The 22,589-nt window shown below is 36.7% G+C and overlaps 1 protein-coding gene across 1 annotated transcript; it reads left to right on the top strand.

Annotated features, from left to right (window-relative positions):
• The first annotated feature begins 297 nt into the window (after positions 1-297).
• On the top strand, positions 298-699 carry LOC107793373 (auxin-responsive protein SAUR21-like). The gene has a single exon (XM_016615711.2). It carries the CDS (start codon positions 298-300, stop codon positions 697-699), a length of 402 nt encoding a protein of 133 aa, XP_016471197.1.
• The last annotated feature ends 21,890 nt before the right edge of the window (positions 700-22,589 follow it).

Here is a 22,589-nt window from a genome sequence, read left to right as displayed (position 1 = left end):
TTCGTTTAAATTGGCTAGGTGTTGATTTCTAATTATCTATTAATTGCTTTTAACTATTGACAAGTCAAAAATATTTAAAAAGTATATCTCTAAAAATAAATAAACAACGACAATCATAGTTTTCTTTGACAAATTCTCAGCAACCTACCACACTACAAAAAACATCGCCACTCACCTTTTTCTTTTAGTGAATAGTCAAGAAATTTTACTTCTTTCCCTTAAGCTTTCTTCTCTCCATTCCCCTCTTCCACCTATCCTTTTTCCAATCCAAATTCTTGCCTAAATCCAAAGGGGAAAATGCTAGGGATCAAGAAGTTTGTTTCAGTGAAGAAACTAGCCAAGAAGGCTAAGTTCATAACCAGTACTATTTATCGTCAGCGACCACAACATGTTGAGTACTTGCTTATTAAAGACGACGAAGATCAGTGGTCTCTTACAAATTCTAAATCCTCAACACCAACAGGAAACTTAGCTATCTACGTAGGGGAAGAACGTGAACGATTCGTGGTGCCAACGAGCTATCTTTCACATCCATTGTTCAAGATTTTGTTGGAGAAAACGTACAATGAGTTTGGCTTTGAGCAAAGAAGTGGACTGGTAGTGCCATGCAGTGTTAATGCATTTCAAGAAGTAGTCAATGCTGTGGAGTGCTGCAATGGGAAGTTTGATTTTGGTGAGTTGGTGGGGGAGTTTTTGTAGATATATGGATAATATAATGTTTTGTAACTTTAGATTACATTTCTAGTGCGAGCAGGGGCGAATTTTGGGGCGGAAGGGTTCATTCAACCCCCTTCGCCGAAAAATTACACTGTATATATAAGGCAAAATCTATTTTTTACCTCTATATATTAAGTTTTGAACCCCTTGACACAGCCCAAAAGTGTAGCTTAGTGGTCAAGAGGGTTCAAAATCTTTGAAAGGTCATAAGTTTAATTACCACTAGCTACGATTTTTTTTTTCTTGAACTCCTTCGCGGAGATCCTGGCTCCGCCAGTGAGTGTGCGAGCATATAACATGAAGAAATGGATCCCGAGCTTGGTAGAAGAGACACTAATTACTTAATTCAAATTATTCTTTAGAACTTGATTGAAATTTGGTAGGGTAAGATTTTGTGTGATTTGAGAATCTCAATATTCTTAGTAGGTTCCCATTTGTTTACCCCATGAGGTAAACTATAAAACGGGTGAGTTTGATAGAGTGACAAAACTTACTGTTATTATTCTGTATTGCTGTAATAAACAATTAAACTTTCTGAAAAAACAAAACAGAAAGTTAGTAATACTTGTTTAACAAAATAGATTATGGAAAACAAATAATTAAAAAAAATAGTATAGGAATAAATCGAGCCCACTGAATATACAGTGTGTCCTTAAGGAAATTATTCCCCTCAAGTACCCGAGGTGCTGGAATATATCCTCCTAGGATAGAACGATTTAACTCACCAGTGTATTGGTACCAAAACTCTGATGAACTGCGAACCACTCAATGGTCGTAAAACGCACTGGAAAAGATTGTGCAGAAGAAGAAGAAGAAGAAACTCAGAAAATTTCGTAAGGAAAGATTCTGGGATTCAAACTCTATTTATAGAGTTGATGGCAATGTTTCTGAACCTTTCAGAAACAGCCATGGAAAAGATTGTAAATATAGATTGATTAATCTATATTTACTACTTTGACCAAAAAGATTAATTAATCAATCAATCGATCTTTGACCGAATCCGAAGCCGAAGCCGTAGCCTAGCCGAGCGAGCGACGACGGCGCGAGGCTTGCCTTTTTCCTAACTCTTTAAGAGCTAGAAGAAGAGCAATTATATATATATACCCATCAAAAGCCTTTTCTTCCTCCGATATGGGACAATGTCCCTTTCCCAAGGAAAACTCAAATATTTTATTTTTTCTCCATTTCTCATTCACCCTCTTTAAGCTACACAAGCTTAAAATCCCAACAATCTCCCACATGAATGGGGAATGGCTATAAAATAAAGGAATGCACGGACGCGTGTGTGTTTTACATGCAAGAATTAATTGCATCTGGATAAGTAGGTTTCCCTTTAAATTTTTCGTAGTGAACTTATATCGGATATACTCGGTCAATCGGTAGATTTGATATTTTTGAACCGTCAAGCTTTGTTGTATACCTAGACAACATAAGTCACACAGTCAATCCTTAACCATCTATGGTTCTCACGGTTGTGTTCGTTTCAGCCATGAACACCGCCTGATTTCATGAGTGCTTAGAGAATGAACCTTTACTTTCATTCCCCTTGAAGCGGCTTACACTTCACACTCACATAGGTAATTTCTAAACGTGTAATCCTATAGACACACTATCTGGTCATATCCTACCAGACTTAGCAAATCATTAAAAAACTTGTAAGCTTTGTTGACTCATCAAAAAACCTTAATGCTTTACCTTGATTTCTGAACATTGTCTTCATCACGAGAATGGGTTGAGTTATTTGACAATGTTGAACCATAATTCATAACTTTCTTTGATCTCTTTGAACCTAGCTTGTGAGATCTCCAGTCTGCTAGGTAGAGTTACCGTCATGATGACTTGTCCTAGACCTTAACCCCATTCCCTTTGATGATCTTTCAACTGCCTCTCTAGATAGGCCTTTTGTAAGTGGATCCGATACGTTATCTCTTGACTTTATGTAGTCAATTGTGATAACACCACTAGAGAGTAGTTGTCTAACGGTATTGTGTCTCCGTCGTATATGACGAGATTTTCTGTTATACATAACGCTCCCTGCCCTGCCTATTGCCGCTTGACTATCACAATGTATACAAATAGGTGCCAAAGGTTTGGGCCAAAATGGAATATCTTCCAAGAAATTTCGGAGCCATTCAGCTTTTTCACCGGCCTTATCTAAAGCTATGAATTCAGATTCCATTGTAGAACGGGCGATACACATTTGTTTGGATGATTTCCAAGACACTGCTCCACCCCCAATTGTGAAAACATATCCACTCGTGGATTTAACTTCAGATGATCTAGTGATCCAATTTGCATCATTATATCCCTCGATCACGGAGGGATATTTGTTATAATGCAAAGCGTAATTTTGGATATGTTTGAGATACCCCAAAACTCGTTTTATTGCCATCCAATGTATGTGATTGGGATTACTTGTAAACCAACTCAGTTTACTAATAGCACATGCTATATCTGGTCGTGTACAATTCATGATATACATCAAACTTCCCAATACTCTTGCATAATCCAATTGTGAGTCACTTTCACCTTCATTCTTTTGAAGTGCATAACTCACGTCAATTGGAGTCTTGGCAATTTTGAAATCCAAATACTTGAACTTGTCAAGTACCTTTTCAATGTAGTGAGACTGTGATAATGCTAGACCTTGTGGAGTCTTGTGAATTCTGATTCCTAAGATCACATCAGCAACTCCTAAGTCTTTCATATCGAATTTGCTAGCCAATATGCGCTTAGTAGCATTTATATCTGCCATATTTTTGCTCATTATCAACATGTCATCAGCATATAAACAAACAATGACTTCATGACCCGGAGTATTTTTAATGTAAACACATTTGTCGCACTCGTTGATTTTAAACCCACTTGCCAACATTGTTTGGTCAAATTTGGCATGCCATTGTTTGGGTGCTTGTTTAAGTCCATAAAGTGACTTAACAAGTTTGCACACTTTTTTTTCTTTACCAGTTACCACAAAACCCTCAGGTTGTTCCATGTAAATCTCTTCCTCTAATTCTCCATTTAAGAAAGTTGTTTTAACATCCATTTGATGGATTTCAAGACCATACACGGCCGCTATTGCCATTAACACCCTAATAGATGTTATCCTCGTTACTGGCGAGTAAGTGTCAAAGTAATCAAGGCCTTCCTTTTGTCTATAACCTTTGACAACAAGTCTTGCCTTATATTTGTCAATAGTGCCATAAGCTTTTACTTTCCGTTTAAAGATCCATTTCGAACCTAAAGGCTTATTTCCTGGAGGAAGATCTACCAATTCCCATGTATGGTTATCTAAAATTGATTGAATCTCACTATTGACTGCCTCTTTCCAAAACGCTGAATCAGAAGATGACATAGCTGCTTTAAAAGTTTGAGGCTCATTTTCAAGCAAGAATGTCACAAAATCTGGTCCAAAGAAAGTAGATGTTCTTTGACGTTTGCTACGCCTTGGATCTTCTATACTTGGAGTATTTTCCTTTGGTTCTTCCCGAGATCGTTTAGGTCTTTCACTTAATGACTCATATTCAGTTTTATACGGATAGATACTTTCAAAGAATTCAGCATTATCTGATTCCATTACCGTATTAATGTGAATTTCGGGATAATCGGATTTATGAACCAAAAACTGACATGCTTTACTATTTGTAGAATATCCAATGAAAACGCAATCAACAGTTTTTGGTCCGATTTTAACCCTTTTAGGTAAAGGAACCTGTACCTTTGCTAGACACCCCCACACTTTGAAATATTTCAAGTTGGGTTTTCTTCCTTTCAATTTTTCATATGGAATAGATTGCGTTTTGCTGTGGGGTACTCTGTTGAGTATTCGGTTAGCTGTAAGGATAGCTTCGCCCCACAAACTCTGCGGTAATCCGAAACTTATTAATAAAGAATTCATCATTTCCTTTAATGTCCGATTTTTTCTTTCCGCAATTCCATTGGATTGAGGTGTGTAAGGTGCAGTAGTTTGATGGATAATTCCATATTCCGAACATATTTTTGCAAATGGAAATTCATATTCTCCACCCCTATCACTTCTAATCATTTTGATCTTTTTATTCAATTAATTCTCCACTTCATTCTTGTATTGCTTAAATGCTTCAATTGCTTCATCCTTACTATTAAGCAAATAAACATAACAATATCGAGTGCAGTCGTCAATAAAAGTAATAAAATACTTTTTTCCACCTCGAGATGGTGTCGACTTCATATCACAAATGTCAGTATGAATTAAGTCTAAAGGATTTGAATTCCTTTCAATAGACTTATAAGGATGTTTTACAAACTTAGACTCAACACATATTTGACATTTTGATTTATTACACTCGAATTTAGGCAACACTTCTAAATTAATTAACTTCTGCAATATTTTGTAATTGACATGTCCTAAACGAATATGCCATAAATCATTTGACTCCAATAAATAAGAAGAAGCTGCAATTTTATTCATACTGTCAACAACCATTACATTTAGTTTGAAGAGGCCCTCTGTGAGGTAGCCCTTTCCAACATACATTTCATTCTTGCTTACAACAACTTTATCAGAAACAAATACACATTTGAATCCGTTCTTAACAAGCAAAGAAGTAGAAACTAAATTCTTCCTAATAGTAGGAACATGAAGAACGTTGTTGAGCGTTAACACCTTGCCGGAAGTCATCTTCAGGAATATCTTCCCATAACCTTCAATCTTGGTTGTTGCAGTATTTCCCATGGAAAGCTCTTCTTCGAGACCAGCAGTAGAGTAAGTCGCAAATGCTTCCTTGACAACACAAACATATCGAGTGGATCCAGAGTCAATCCACCACTCCTTCGGATTTCCAACTAGGTTGCATTCCGAAAGCATTGCACACAGATCATCAATGTCATAATTTTTCTCCACTATGTTGGCCTGTCCCTTCTTCTTATACTTTTTCGGGAGACGACAATCAGGGGCTTTGTGACCGGTTTTTCCACAATTGTAGCAGCTGCCCTTGAATTTCTTTTTGTTCTGCTCCTTAGTCTGTCCAGAAGACCTCTTTCTTTTCTTACTTTTTGGAGCAGTCTCCTCAACGATATTAACTCCCATAATCGTTGAATTTCCACGAGGCTTCTTCTCGGCTGTTTTGTTGTCTTCCTCAATCTTGAGACGAATCACAAGATCTTCCAACTTCATTTCTTTGCGCTTGTGCTTAAGATAGTTCTTGAAATCTCACCACGAATGAGGCAATTTTTCAATCATTGCAGCCACTTGAAATGCTTCATTCACGACCATACCTTCAGTAATAAGGTCATGAAAAATAAGTTGAAGCTCCTGAACTTGGGTTCCAACAGTTTTACTGTCTATCATTTTATAGTCTAGAAACTTGGCAACCACGAACTTCTTCAAGCATGCATCTTCAGTCTTGTACTTCTTCTCAAGTGCGTCCCATTATTCTTTCGAAGTATTCATCGCACTGTACACATTGTACAAGTCATCCTCTAAAGCGCTTAAGATATAGCCTTTGCAAAGAAAATCTGCCTGCTTCCACGCCTCAACAATCATGAATTGCTCGTTGCCCGGCATGTCTGCAGCAGGCACTGGAGGTTCTTCACTAGTGAATTTCTGCATACCAAGTGTGGTAAGCCAGAAGAACACCCTTTGCTGCCATCCTTTGAAGTTGGCTCCGAAAAATTTTCCCGATTTCTCTGCCGGTGGAACAACAGTCCGGCTTGACGAGGCTATCGTCGTTGCCGCAATAGTCACCGAAGAATTTCCGTTATCAATTGCTATTTCTCACTGTAAACAACAGAAGAGTTCAATTAATGGCAAAATCAGAACAGTACACAATACTGTTATTAACAAAAAAAATAGTATGTATAATAAATAAAACCGAAGTTTTTATATACTGTTTTACGAAAAAAAAAATGATGAAGATTTTATGTTCTTCAAATCGTTTTATGAATTTCAATACTCTGATGAAGTTTTTTATATCTTCAAATCAGAATAGTAAAATTCAGAAGGAGTAAAAAACCACACAGGTTTTAATCTCCACAAACAAAATACAGAATATAAAAAAAATAATTTCCTTAAGATTGTTATTATTCTGTGTTGCTGTAATAAATAATTAAACTTTTGGAAAAAACAAAACAGAAAGTTAGTAATACTTGTTTAACGAAATAGATTCTAGAAAATAAATATATATAAAAAATAGTCTAGGAATAAATCGAGCCCACTGAATACACAGTGTGTCCTTAAGGAAATTATTCCCCTCAAGTACCCGAGGTGCTGGAATATATCCTCCCAGGATAGAACGATTTAACTCACCAGTGTATTGGTACCAAAACTCTGATGAACTGCGAACCACTCAATGGTCGTAAAATACACTGGAAAAGATTGTGCAGAAGAAGAAGAAGAAACTCAGAAAATTTCGTAAGGAAAGATTCTGGGATTCAAACTCTATTTATAGAGTTGATGGCAATGTTTCTGAACCTTTCAGAAACAGCCATGGAAAAGATTGTAAATATAGATTGATTAATCTATATTTACTACTTTGACCAAAAAGATTAATCAATCAATCTTTCCGAAGCCGAAGTCGTAGCCATAGCCGAAGCCGAGCCGAGCGAGCGAGCGATGACGACGGCGTGAGGCTTGCCTTTTTCTCAACTCTTTAAGAGCTAGAAGAAAAGCAATTATATATATACCCATCAAAAGCCTTTTCTTCCTCCGATATGGGACAATATCCCTTTCCCAAGAGAAACTCAAATATTTCATTTTCCCTCTGTTTCTCATTTACCCTCTTTAAGTTACACAAGCTTAAAATCCCAACACGTGGTAGTGGATAGGTACAACAAATATGCTCATTTTATTGCTTTAACTCATCCTTTTACTGCCTCTCAAGTAGCCAGAATATTTATGGATACAACGTATGGCTTGCCTAAGAGTATTGTACCTGACAGAGACAAAGTTTTCCTTTAGCAATTTTTGGAAGGAACTCTTTAAGAATTTGCAGATGCAGTTGCTCTACAGATTGAATAGAACAGCATAAGCTCTTCTTGTATGTTGTATATCCTCTAACCTAATTCTAGTTTCCTTTTGTATTTGTGCAATTACAAAATCTATATTTACTACTTTCTCTTAAAGATCTTCCGGTTCCTGGCTTGCCAGGTGTAATATACCATGGCTCCCCAAACTACAAACACTATTCCTTCTTAAATTGTCTTCAATGTCTGCTTCTATTCCACTGAATACTCTGCCTGATGGACTTCTTATATAGATGAATACCTAACCATTTGGATAAGCCATCCCTTACTGCTGTAATCCATGTATATTATGCAAACAAATGAGTTTGGGTTTCCATTCTCCCTTGTTCATATAGAATACATGATAGAATTCGAGGGTCCATCAAACTATATAGAGAACTAGGTTCTCTATTAGTTTTCACAAATTACACTAACACAGCAGAAAGTAAATAACACTGAGAGTTTTTACGTGAAAAATTCTCAGCTCAACAGGATTAAAAATTACGACCTACCCTTGTAGGATTTTAACTTCACTACTGAGCAACTTTTAGATTACAACCTATGCAACCTAGGAATTAACCTCTTAATCTCTCACTAACTTGTAACATACTATTACAAGCCACTTTGTAATAACTCTATTACAAAGACTTTACAACTCGACTAACTCTAGCCAAGACACAAACACAAGGGTTTATGATTTACAAAGGGTTTCCTACGGAATGCTTCTAAACAAGCTAAGTAGGAATTACAACTGAAGAACTATTACAAAGTTACAACTCAACTAAGGACATACAATAACTTAATATGGGGAACTGGTCCGTAGTAGTGTTGTTCTTTGTTCTTGGTGCACTTGAGAATAGTTTTCTTGATGATCAATCACACAGAGTGTTTTTAGAAAATTCTCTAAGTGTTCAAGTGATTTGTTTTACCTTCCTTGATGGTAATAATGCATTTGTGACATCACTAGTATGATATAAGCAAGGTAGGTAAAAGACATTTCCCATAAAGTTGACTGCTATACTATTTCTGCACTGTAGCGTGTGCAGGCAACAACTTTATAGTTGGGATAGTTGACTTGTGTAGTTTCCTCGGGAAACGGTATCTATCTGTTTCCTCTATTGTTCCTTTGACTCTGAAGAGTTGAACCATATCCCAAGCTGGAACCTTTTGATCATAAGGTCTTGAGAATGTGTAACATGTTCCTTATCTGGTTCTTGATAGTAAGTTTGTTAGATCATCAAAACAAAACAGGGATATACATATAGCCTATTAATTTTTCCTTTTTGATGATGACAAACTTGTAATTCAAGTTCCCCCTAAGAACCAGCATTTCCTGAATTCCCCCTGAATCTGTTTCCCATCTTGTTCCCCTTGAATTATTTTTCCCCCCGGCATCTTAAAAGATTAGTAATAGGCTTATAGCAAAAAGAAGTCTATATTGAGTTAACTCATGCCACTTGTGTGCACATAACATGACTAAAAATAGAGCATAAAGACAAGGCATATACAACAAAAAGGGAAAAGCTTCCATTAACAGTTTGGATTTGAAAACAGGGAGAAGAGTCAATGTTACTGATAACCATCCACAATTCAGAACAATAAAACAAACACTACAAACGTCAAAAAAAAAACTAATCATAGGAAACCAATACTTAAGACTTGACACTAGGGGGACATTGTTTAGGGAGCACTGGAAGGAGGGGGCTTAGAGGCATAGGCAAGGGTTTGGAGGACGAGATCCATTCGAGCATTCGCCGATATTTGCTCATTGAGCAGTTTCTCTTTCAGGTCCTCCACTTGTTTCTTGAGCTGAACATTCTTCTTGATCAGACGGGCAACCTCTTCACTTTGAGAGATACTGGAACCAGGTGCCTCCTGAAGCTGACTCAACTGACTCTCAAGAATAGCATTCCTTGCTTTCAACTGCCTTATCTCAGCAGTAGCACTGTTGTGAGCGTTGATCAACTGAGAAATGGTATAAGTGCTTCCAACTCCTCCAACCCTATCAATGCACTCAAATTCTTCCAGAGTGGACTTGGAGAAAGTTTGCTTCTTAGTGCCCACTTTAGCTTGTCCCAGAGGAACCTTGAAGTATTCAAAGACCTTGGTGAGAAGAAACCCATAAGGTAGCCCATGATTACCATCTTTAAGATCTTCCACTTTCTGCATGTGCTCTATCATGATCCCAGGCAGGTTGATGGTAGTGAAGTTGTCCAGTGCTTCCATGAGGAACAGGTCTGCACGAGAAGTGATAGATCCTCTCTCAGCACGAGGGAGCAAGACCTTGTTCACCATCTCAAATAGCAGTTGGTACACTAGAAGGAGGTCTTCTTCTGTACATGTTCCCCTTGCTAAACTACTTTGTCCTTCAGGATGACGTTTCTAAAATTTTGAGAATAAGATCCCTCAACACTAGACAGCCCTTCAGCATGCACACCCAGAATAGATCCCAATAAAGCAGAGTCCATTACCATATCAACTCCATTCACCGGCATGCAGATGTGATCATCCTCAACTTTGAAAAGGTCGGCATAGAAACTTTGAACTTCCTCCTCATACACCTTCGGAGCATCACTTGTGAACAAATGTGTCCACTGTTGAAACTCACAAATTTCAACCAGCTGCCTCATACCAGCCTCATCCAAAATGTCAAGGGCAAATGTGCGGCCCCATAGCACCTTTTGATTCCTCAACTTCTCTTTCCCAGCACTCCTTGGATCACCAACTTTGGCCTTCTTTGAGGAACCAGGTTCCTCATTAGTATCAGCTCTTCTCTTAGCAAACTTGCGAGCATTCTTTCCTTTTTCATCAGACCTCATAGACTTTTCACCCAATTCTTCCATCACCCTGGTAGCAGACTCTTCTACTAACTTATCACCGGATTCTTTCACCATATTTTTACTAGCGACAACATCATCAGACTTGTTCAGATTTTTAGCAGACACAGAAGATCCCCTTTTAGTATTGGGGAGACCATGCTTATGTGAGCGCTTTCTAGTCAAGGAACTAGGTTCCTCTTCTACTTCATAATCCATATTCACAACTGGCATTGTTTTCTCGCTCACAACTTTCCCATCTTTCACTAATTTTCTTCTCCTTGACTTAGCTTGACTGTTCTTAAGCGCAGACTCAATAGCCTCCTTCATTTGCAACCTTGTAGTAGGTCGCTTAGGAGTGGACTCTTGAGCAACCATTGGTCTACGTCTAGTCAAGCTAGCAATTGGCATATCATCAGAATCCTCTTCACTTTCCCCAACTACTTATTCAAAATCAAATCTAATCTCAGGCATGACCACGAACAAAGGCTCAATATCGAAATGAGGGGAGGGAGCGGGATCAATATTGACCTGGGCTTTTGAGAGGACCACTGAGTTAGATCCTCTGAGGAGGGATCATGTCCCTCATTTGGGACCCCAGTAATATTGTCCTGTGCCGATTGTTCAACATGCACAAGCTCTCTACCCTCTACTAGACTCTTCCCTCCTGAGCCTCAGACCCATCCACACTTCCTTCTATAACAACCCCTTCATTAGTTATAGATAGCATGTTCTCTATTGCTTCTTTCTCTTGTAACTCCATTGAAATCGCGGAAGAAGAAGAAGAAGAAGTTGTACATGTAGCCTCAAGATTGGGAACTGAAGCAGTCTCAAAACCAGCAATTGGATCTACATTTGAGCCTTCATCCAAAGGAAGACTAAAGATTTCCTGATTCTCTTCTTCATCAACAGGACCTTTTTCACCAGTTTTTCCGGCGAGGCAGGAGGAGAGCTTGTAACCATAAATCTTTTAGGAGTTGAGATTTTGCGACTTCTATGAGAACCAGAACTCGATTGGGTAGGAGAGGAGACGGAGTATGGGGTGACTCTGCCCTAGGGTTTTGTATAGTGGTGGTGTTTAGGGAGGAGTCTAATATCGGTGTTTTAATAGCTGAGGACTCAATGGGGGTGTCACTTGGAACACTTGAGGTTTAGTGATTTTCAGCCATGGAGAGAAGTGATGAGTTGAGGAGAAGAGATGGGTAGTTTGAAAGAGAGAAAGAAGAAGGAAAATTTTAACGTTTGATGTGAGGAGTTGTGACAATGATGGATGTATTTAAGATTGATGATAGACCGGTTAAGAAAGGGCGGTAGTTTTGGGAGTCGGCTCAATTTCTAACGGGTGAGAAGTTTGGGTTCAAAAGACACAAAGAAAAGAAACGGACACACAGATGATGTGGCACTTGATTTAACCGTTCAAAATTATGCATGAGAGAATAGAGAAACTACTAACCTGTGTGAGGAGAACCAGGTTCCATGACTAATCTTGTATCTATAAGCTTTGCCCTTTTTACCAGTGCGCACTGCATCAACTGCCTATTTGCTCTGTAATCATCATGCATGTCTACCTGTAACGGTATAGAGATGAGTTAGACTTTGCCAGAAAACACTTTTTAGCTAATTTTACCTGAACATTTCTTTCATAGCCAATCATCGAGGGACCAGGTTCTCAGTTGGGTTTTATCAATACCAGTGCCAGATGATTTCTTTCAAAATGTTCTCTACTTAAGGCCTTGGTAAATCTGTCTACAATCTGATCTTCTGTGCTGTAGAATTTCATGCAAATGAGCTCATTTTCAACATTGTCTCTGAGGAAGTGGTGACGCACGTTAATGTGCTTGGTTCTCTTATGTTGGACTGGATTTTTGGCCATATTGAGTGCACTTGTATTGTCGCATAGGAGAGGCACACAATCTGAGAACACTCCAAAGTCTTCCAGTTGTTGCTTGATCCACAACGATTGAGCACAACAAGAAGTAGCTACTATATATTCTGCTTCTGCAGTTGAGAGTGCCACTGAGTTTTGCTTCCTTGTATCCCATGAGATTAGGCAAGAACCCAAGAAATGTGGCATTACAGGCGTGCTTTTCCTTTCCACCAGATATCCTGCATAATCAGTGTCAGCATACCCAATAAGATCAAAGTTGTCACTTGAGGGATAGTAGAGAACCAGGTCATGCGTTCCTTTGAGATATCTCAATATTCTCTTGGCAGCCTTCAGATGAGATTCCTTTGGATTGGATTGAAACCTTGCACAAAGGCCCACGCTGAACACAATGTTTGGTCTGCTTGCAGTGAGATACAAGAGTGATCCTATGATCCCTCTATACATGGTCTGATTTACAGGAGAATTAGGTCCATCCATGTCTAGACGAGAAGCTGTGGCAATATGAGTGTCAATAACTTTTGATGTTTCCATGTCAAACCTTTTTAGCAGCTCCTTGATGTACTTCTGTTGACTTATCATTGTTGAGAACAAAGCATTTACATCCAAAAGTCCTTAGATATGTCAGCTTAGGCTTCCTTCCATTCAGCAGTTCATATGGAGTCTTGTTCAGAAGGGACCTGATCATGCACCTGTTCACCAAGTAGCAAGCAGTGTTGACCTGATCATGCACCTGATCAAGAGTTCTATTCTTCCTCTCCACAACACCATTTTGTTGAGGTGTTCTTGGATCTGAGAAATTGTGAGTGATACCATTTTCAGTACAGAACTCATCAAATTTGGCATTGTCAAACTTTGTCCCATGATCAGCCCTGATGTAGGCTACCTTATTACCCATCTTAACTTGGATGTTTTTGACAAAAGCAAAGAATACTTCAAAAGTTTCATCCTTGGTTCTGAGAAACAAAGTCCAGGTGAATATGAGTAGTCGTCAACTATCACAAATATGTACTTCCTTCCTCCTTTGCTTGGCACCCTCATAGGTCTACATAGATCTATGTGAAGAATATCGAGTGGCCTTGAGGTACTGACTTCCTTTTTGGGCTTGAATTAGAATCTGACTTGCTTGCTTTTTACACATGCATTACACACTTTGTGATCCTTGAAGCTTGACTTGGGAAGACCACGAACCAAGTCCTTCCTGACCAGTTTGTTCAGCAACGTGAAGCTTGCATGACCCGACCTCATATGTCATAATTCAGTATAGTAACGTACTTGCTATCAGGGTTGTAGGAAATCTTTTCCCTTTGGAACCCAATCCTTTGCCTGTTTCCCCTATTATTGGTGTACATGGCAGTGATAGCATCAGAGGACCAGGTGCACTTGAGTGATTTTTCAAGATCACTCTTCACTCTACCTAGTTCTTCCTGAAGTTGTTTGTTTTTCTCAAGCTCGGCACACAGACTAGACTTCACTGAATTTAACTCACTTTCAAGCTTAATGTGTGCCTCACTTGCAACTTCCTTTCCCTTTTGAGAATTTTCTGGCCTACTTTCCATTTTAAGTTCCCCAAATGTTTCCTTCAAGTCCACTACCACCACTAATAGGTCATCTCTCTCATACTCAATGTTAGAAACTCTCTCAGCTGAGACTTCTTTTTCCTTTATTACACACTCAAAAGTCTCTTTTAGGTCTACCACAGCGACCATTAGATCATCTCTTTCATGTTCTATATGTGCAATGTTTTAATCTAAGGCATCCTTCTCTTTCTTCAGGTTCTCAATTATTTCCTTTAAATCAACAACAACGATTACTAATTCATCTATAGTTTATTTTGCTTCTCCTAACTCTACAGTTAAAGCATCTTTATCATTTATAAAACTGTGATAAGCATCAATTAACACATTTTCCAAAGACATGAGTTTTTTAGGAGCATAAAATTTCGGATTTCTCTGAACATCCAGAAAATTTACCTCATCATCGTCGCCATCTTCATCATCATCAGACTGAGGCATCAAGGTAAAGATTGAGTTATACTCAGTTGCTTAACTTTCCACTGCTATGATTGAACTATCACCATGATCATTTTCTTCTTCAGATTCATATTGTCAGCGACATTCTTTATCTTGAAGCATTTATCAGGAACCATGTTCCTCTTGGCTACTTTGTCAAAGTTGTTTTGTACTGATCTTGCTTTAGGAGAGGGCACTCCTTGATGAAGTGTATTGGCTTGCCACATTTATGATAGAGGTTATAATGTTTTGGCTTGCTAGAACTACCCATTTTTGGAATGCCTACATTCTTTCGAACCATCTTCTGGAATCTTCTTGTCAAGTAATCTATATCACCATCCTCACAACTTGAATCATTGTTGTCTGTCTTGAGGACCAGGTTCTTCTCCCTTTTGGGTTCTCTTCTTTCATTGTCCTTCTTCTTCTTCTTCTTCTTCTTCTTCTTCTTCTTCTTCATTTCATATGTTTTCAGATTGCCAACAAGTTTATCTATGGTCAGTGTCTGTAAGTCCTTCGCCTCTGTAATGGCGTTCACTTTGCTTTCCCAAGAACTGGGCAGTACACTAAGGATTTTCCTAACAAGCTTGTTTCTTGGAATAATTTCACCAAGAGAGTGAAGCTCATTAATGATGGAGGTAAAGAAAGTATGCATATCTTGGATGGATTCATCATCTTTCATCCTGAAGAGCTCGTATTCAGTTATGAGCATGTCGATCTTGGATTGCTTAACCTGTGTTATTCCTTCGTGAGCTGTCTGAAGAGCCTCCCAGATTTCTTTTGCTGATTGGCATGCTGATATCCTGTTGTATTCATCAGGACCAATGCCACAAACAAGAATTATCTTTGCACGAAAGTTCTTTTCTATGGTCTTTCGATCATCGTCATTGAATTCCTTCCTCGTCTTGGGAATTGCTACACCCAAGATTCTTGGTGGGAACAAAGGGTCCATCACAGATAACATCCCATAGCTCTGAATCTTCAACTATGATGAAGTCGTTCATCCTGGTCTTCCACCATCCATAATACTGTCTGTTGAACCTAGGTGGTCTGTAAGTAGACTAGCCTTCTTCGAAGTTTGGCAGAGCGGCAATGGGAATCTTTTCTAGGTGTTAACCTGATAAAAAGAACCTGCTCTGATACCAATTGATAGAATTCGAGAGTCCACCAAACTATATAGAGAACCAGGTTCTCTATTAGTTTCCACATATTACACGAACACAACAGAAAGTAAATAACATTAAGAGTATTTACGTGGAAAATTCTCAGCTCAACGGGATTAAAAACCACAACCTACCCTTGTAGGATTTCAACTTCACTACTGAGCAACTTTCAGATTACAACCTATGCAACCTATGAATTAACCTCTTAATCCCTCACTAACTTGTAACATACTATTACAAGTCACTTTGTAATAACTCTATTACATAGACTTTACAACTCGACTAACTCTAGCCAAGATACAAACACAAGGGTTTATGATTTACAAAGGGTTTTCTACGGAATGCTTCTAAACAAGCTAAGTAGGAATTACAACTGAAGAACTATTACAAAGTTACAACTCAACTAAGGACATACAATAACTTAATATGGGGAACTGGTCTGTAGTAGTGTTGTTCTTTGTTCTTGGTGCACTTGAGAATAGTTTTCTTGATGATCAATCACACAGAGTGTTTTTAGAAAATTCTCTAAGTTTTCAAGTGATTTGTTTTACCTTTCTTGATGTTAATAATACATTTGTGACATACAAATAATATTTACGGTAATAAAAGCAGAATAATAACGTAGTACCGAGATACAGTAATTAACCAGAAAAAAAAGAGTGATAACGACACCAAGATTTTTACGTCAAAACCATTTTGAATAAGGAAATAAAACTACGGCTCCGAGAGGAGCAACTGATATCACTATAGCAAGGAATTTTAAACTTTGTAGGTCCGAGTAAAATACTCAAAAGACCACTATAACACTCAAAAGAAATAACCTTCTTTTGATATTCTCATCTCACTACAATATTACTCACTCTCTATTTTTCTCATAGACTATTTTCTTATCACTACAACATTTTAAGCCTCTAGCCACCCTCGAAAAGTGCGGTCTAATATGCCATAAGTGTAGCATTTGATCAAAGGCAACACTTTACGGCTTTAGGCAACGCTTTTGGGGGTAGCCTAAAGTACCATAATGTTTGACATATGTCCATGCTTTTTACGTGTCGCCATAGAAGTCACGCTTTTATATTTCCTCTTATAGACAAGCTTTTATGACGTAAAGCTAGATTTGAAGTGTGGTCTTTGGTTCCTTATAGACAACGCTTTTAAAGCAACAGTTATAGAGCATAGCGCCAAATTGCCAATCCCTATGGGCACATTTTCTAGGCGTGGTATTTTTGTCTGCGCTATGAAGTAATTTTTAATCCACAATTTTGTGGTTTAAAAATTATATTTGTTTACATTATATTCTGTATTCACATTTATTTCAAGCATATATCTTATGATCTCAAGCATTAAATTAGATGATAAGTAACAGGATAAAAATAATTCAAATGCATATACTTGAAATAAACTTCAACAAAGAAACATAATTTGTATACTGCAACAGAATAAAAATAATTCAAATGCATATACTTGAAATAAATTTCAACAAAGAAACATAATTTGTATACTACCCATACTAATAAAGTACTGCTTTAAGAAGTTCACTAGCAATGAACTCTACAAAATCAAATGTATTCATATATATAGTATCAATAATAATAATAAACATCACAATTTTTCAAAAAGTCTTCTCACTTAGATCAAATTGACTTATCGCCTACATCACCATCATTTTCATGCACATTCAAAATAAAATTAAAAATTAGAAAGAAACGTATATATAGTATGTAACAGTCATAGCAATATTTGTCTTACTAAGAATTAATGAGATTTATTTCACTACTATAACATAACTAAGTCAAACACCAAACAGAGGTACAAGCGAATGAGAAGCAAAAATGTGAATTAACATGCATTTCGCCTAAAAATTGTGTTCACTTATCTCAACTCGCATGTGCAAATTAACTTGCATTTCTTACTATAGATAATGATCAAATGTAAAAGCGTAGTAGCTAGCCAAGATAAATTTGATCCTAATATGTGGCAATGAATCTAGCAAATTAGATATGGTAGCAACATTATCATAATCTCTAATAAAATTCTAACTTGTTTGTTGAAAAATGAACCAAAGTCTCCCATAATGCTGGCGGATAGCAACTTACGCGATTTCATGTCAGCAACAATTTAACTGTAGCATTAAGACAACTCTACTAAATAAAAAAATAGATAGTCAAAGAATAGTGCTTTCCCACAAAAGAAAAATAGTAGCAGAACCCAACCCCAAGCATCAAAGAGAAAAAAATATAAGTTTTCACTTTATATTGCATCATAGAGACATCCCATGTAACCTCTTAAACATAACATGAAAATACAGTTAATATGACAAAATAAACTTATTTTCCTTTCATTCATTGATAACTCCTATTATCACATAATAGAACCATCAAATGCAAATAGTTTAGAAAAGCATGGTCTTGTAACTTAAGATGAGGTAGTTTTTTGGGAGTGCTGAAATATAAATATCTTTTCAAGACTCGAAGCATAAGTTGAGCCAGAAGAATGGGTAGATTTTGGCCTATCATAGCTCGTGCACTACTTGTATTAACAAGTGAAGGAAGATTAGATCCAACACACATTTGTGTAACGTGAACATCTAAACCAGGGTTGTTTTGCACCAATTGACTTATAAAATATCACATTTCTTCTCTCATCATTTCCTTCATTTCTTCCTTCATAGAAATCATTTCATTGGCATGCTTTTGTTTAAGCTTGTTGATTTCTTCATCTTTTTTCAGAGAGCTTGTCTTCACTGATCTACCATAACATCTAACCCAACCAGGTTGCTCCTTTCCAAACACATCCCTAAATGTATCATCTGTTATTTCTCCACAACTTTGACGATTCTGAAGTTCAGACTGTGAAAAGAAATATTACTAAGCATCATTTACAAGTCAAGATAGATTGAATGTAGGGCCTTGTTTCTAACTTAAAAATAAAGTTTATTAGCGCTAGAAATCAAGACTTCAGGAACTCCAAAAAGATTCAGATAGAAACCAATAAAACTAAAACTCAAGAAGTTTTATCAAAACCCTAAAAAATTTACAAAAAAATTATCTCTCAGTTCACGAAAAAAATACAGTAAGAGCACTGGATAATTTACTTTAAAAAAGAGAAAAAAATATAATGTTTACAGGGTACGCACTGATAACCTGCTCATTATGCAATAGCTCACAAATCATGATGATACAAATATAATAGTCAACCAATTAATACAAAACTGATCTCCTACTTATCAACTAACTCCTCTAAAAAATTCATATATTATTGCCAATTTTTCATAATACTTCTTTTGCACCAGAAATATAGATATAGCAAACAATCATTTTTAATCCTGGAAATATGTTACCTTCTTTCTTCAAAGCAGACCCTATTTTTTTCCAACCATATTGTCCATAAACATATAGAGAAATTATTTTTCACACAGCTAATTGACTCTTAGCCATATTTTGAAGTTGCCAAATTTTTAGTAAGCTTTTTACATTTGAGGGCAATACCCATCTGACTCCATACATATTTACAAGAGTTCCTAGCATTGTTTTGCGACTTTCTAATGAATAAAAAGATTATCAGACTTATGATATAGGGGTAGTTCTAATTATTGCTAGATTGAGACTTCTGCATTTCATTCTGACTAGTTGGACTGCAAAACTATTGAAAGTTGCTTCCCCAGACGCAGAGAATCCACAAGTTTCTAGAAAGATAATAGTACATAAGAGATATAACTATAGGGTCAATGCACAGAGGAGTCTAAAATGACAGAATAACATCACAAAATAAGAAAGTATGACAAGTAAAAGGCGAGCACAAAATATGACGAGTAAAAGACGAGCACAAAGCTATAAGCCCCAAGGCGTGGGGTGTAAGAACCACAAATTTTTAGTTTACAGTATTTCCATTAGTACAAGGTAAAGTTTAAATAAATAATATGCTAGTAAAAATGGTAAAATAGAAAATATAATTAAAAATGACTCGAGAAAAAAAACAAAGAGAAAATAATGGATCAATCAATATGAAAGCATATTATACAATAACAGAGCCTGTTTTGCTAAATGAACAAATAGTTCAAGTCAGTTATAGCAAAAAGTATCTCTTTTTAAACACGTACTATAAATGTTTTTATGACGACATGTAGTTTCAATCTATAAACTATGGTGGTTAAAACATTAAACCAAAGACACTATGCATTAGATGCAAAATGAAACAAAAACATCTGACTCTCTCGAAAAGTTCAACTGTAATTATTTCATGCCACTACAATCAAAATTAACACATCCTCTTCCATCAGAAACTTCATTAGATAAATGCCACCAAACTACTGTACAGGTAACTCCAACATCTCTTAAGTACATATAAGACTATATACTCATTATACCTTACTTTGGGATCAGATTAGGAAGTGAATATACATGAAGAAAAAAAATTTTAAAAGAGCTAAAACCTGGTAACTTTAAACAAACAATCAACTACAAAACTATACAGAATTTGAAAAAAAGAGGTGCACAATATATAATTTAAGAATTCATAATACCCATCTAATTTATAATTTCATTAAATCAATAACATATAAATAATAAAGGCAAGGCAAAACTACAAAGAATATATTCATCAGATGATAATCTCGAGTAACTTGGTAAAACTAAATTAACAAGTAAATATGGATAAAAACAATTAAAAAAATAAAAGATCATAACTTCAAATAAAGAATAAACTGCATAATTATACCAAACGGTCCAGAATTTACAAATATAATGTTGCACTCATACATAATAAAAAACAATAACTACCCAAATAAATAATGCTCGTCAAAAGTTAAGATCATATATTGAGAAAATAAAGAGTACTCATTAAAGACGTTTCTATGATATGGGTTTTACTTAATCAATCATGTGGAGGCTTGTTTCAATTTTTTCTTTCTTAGGATTATCAAAGAGAAAAAACACTTTCATGAGATGGGTATGGTATGATGCCTAATATTTTTAAAAGCCAAGAACTTATAATTGTAAAAGCAACAGAAGCAGCAGTAAGCAAGGATGAAAGAAGCAACGATTTTACCTTTTTGGCATAGAGTGGCAATCCAATAACTCTAGCGAGAGTGTGGATAGAAGGTGAAATTTTTTTCCTATAGGGTTTCTAAGTATACGGTCTTTGCCTTCGGTAATTGGGGGGAATATTTCATTAAGTGCAATTTTGGTGGGAGATTTTTTATTTTGGAATTTTTAGGGTACGCTTATAAAGGGTTGCAATAAATATGAAAATATAGCAACTTTTAAAAAACGTAGCAATACAATTAAAAAATGTGGCCAAAACCTTTATATTTAGGCAACACTTAAAAATTATTTTTTACACATTTAAAAAGAACGCTTTATAAGTGTTGCCTTAAAACCTGTGGCCAAAGACTCTACTCAAAGGCGACGCCTAAAAAGTGTTCCTACAGATACTCGTGGCAACACTTTTTGAGCGTTGCCTAAATTAGTGTGGTTGTAGACCTAAAATGTTGTAGTGTATACCCTGTCTGTAAAACCTCGCTCTTTCTTTCTCTTTGTTGGTGTGTCTTACAATGAGAGCAAGACACTTATTTATAGTATTTAGGATTGCTTCATTGATGTCATGATCTTGGCAAGAGTCAAATATTCATTGTGAAACCAAGAAAATATTTACCATAAAATCTTCCTTACTATTCCTTTAGTTGGTTTGACATTTTAAAGCCAAAGGAATATGTTTTCCTTTCATATGGGATGGACCCATCAAATCTCCCCCTCCAGTCCCATGCACCTGAAGAAGGTATCTCCAGTTTTTCATATAGAGCTCATTCTGACAAGTTCTTTGCATAGCTCAAACTTGTCTTTCCGTACCACCTTGGTCAGCATATCCGAAGGATTCTCACTTGTATGGATCTACTTCACATGCATAGATCCATCGTTTATCCTTTCTCGAATCCAGTGATATCTCACGTAGGTATGCTTCGTCCTTGCATGATACGTGGTGTTTTTTGCTCAGGTCTATTGCACTTTAACTATCACAATAGACGACATACTCCTTTTGATGCAATCCAAGCTCTCGAAGGAATTGTTTCAGCCAAACCACCTCCTTTCCAACTTCAGTAGCGGCAATATACTATGCTTCAGTTGTAGAAAGCGTGACATACTTCTACAATTTAGATTGCCATGATATAGCCCCCCTGAAAATGTGAACAAGTATCATGTAGTAGATTTATGATTATCAAGATCACCTTTCGTATCAGCATCCGTGTAGCCCTTCAAGACTGGATCTGATCTCCCAAAACACAAGCATTCATCTGAGGTTCCTTTTAGATACCTAAGTATCCAGTTCACAGCTTCTCAATGTTCTTTTTCGGGATTAGCAAGAAACCTGCTAATAATACCGACAACATGAGCAATATCAGGTCTGGTATATACCATTGCATACATCAAGCTCCCGACGACAGAGGAATATGGAACTTTAGCCATACTTTATTTATCTTCCTTTGTTGTAGGACACATTGTCTTGTTCAACTTCATATCATGTTGAAACGCCTAAGTATACGTTCAATATACTTATGTTGTGACAACAACAACTTACTATTTGTCCTATCTCGGACAATCTCCATTCCTAGAATTTGTCGTACTGGACCCAAGTCTTTCATGTCAAATGACTTGGACAAATATTCCTTCAACTTGGCAATCAACTTCTTGTCTTGTCCTACAATCAGCATGTCATCCACATATAACAACAAGATAATAAAGTTATTGTTTGAGAATTCTTATACTATACACATAGAGACTCTTTTTCAACTTGTACACCATGTGTTTCTTCGCCTTTACTTCAAAACCTTCTGGCTGCTCCATATAGATCTTTTATTCCAAATCTCCATGCAGAAACACAGTTTTACCACCAATCGAGCTTTGTGTCTGACCAGCTTGTCGTTTCTATATTTCTTGAGCTTAAAGACCCACTTGCACTTGAGCGGTCTTTTGTCGTTTGGAAGTTCAACCAGTTTGTATGTATTATTCTTCTGTTGAGAATT

This window comes from Nicotiana tabacum, chromosome 24, assembly GCF_000715075.1.
Source record: "Nicotiana tabacum cultivar K326 chromosome 24, ASM71507v2, whole genome shotgun sequence".
NCBI classification, from domain to species: Eukaryota; Viridiplantae; Streptophyta; class Magnoliopsida; order Solanales; family Solanaceae; genus Nicotiana; species Nicotiana tabacum.
The sequence above is the reverse complement of the archived record's forward strand: the minus strand, read 5'-3'. Positions and strand labels throughout refer to the sequence as shown.

Coding starts and splice junctions, on each gene's coding strand:
- LOC107793373 (XM_016615711.2), top strand. CDS start 298: ATGCTAGGGATCAAGAAGTTTGTTTCAGTGAAGAAACTAGCCAAGAAG.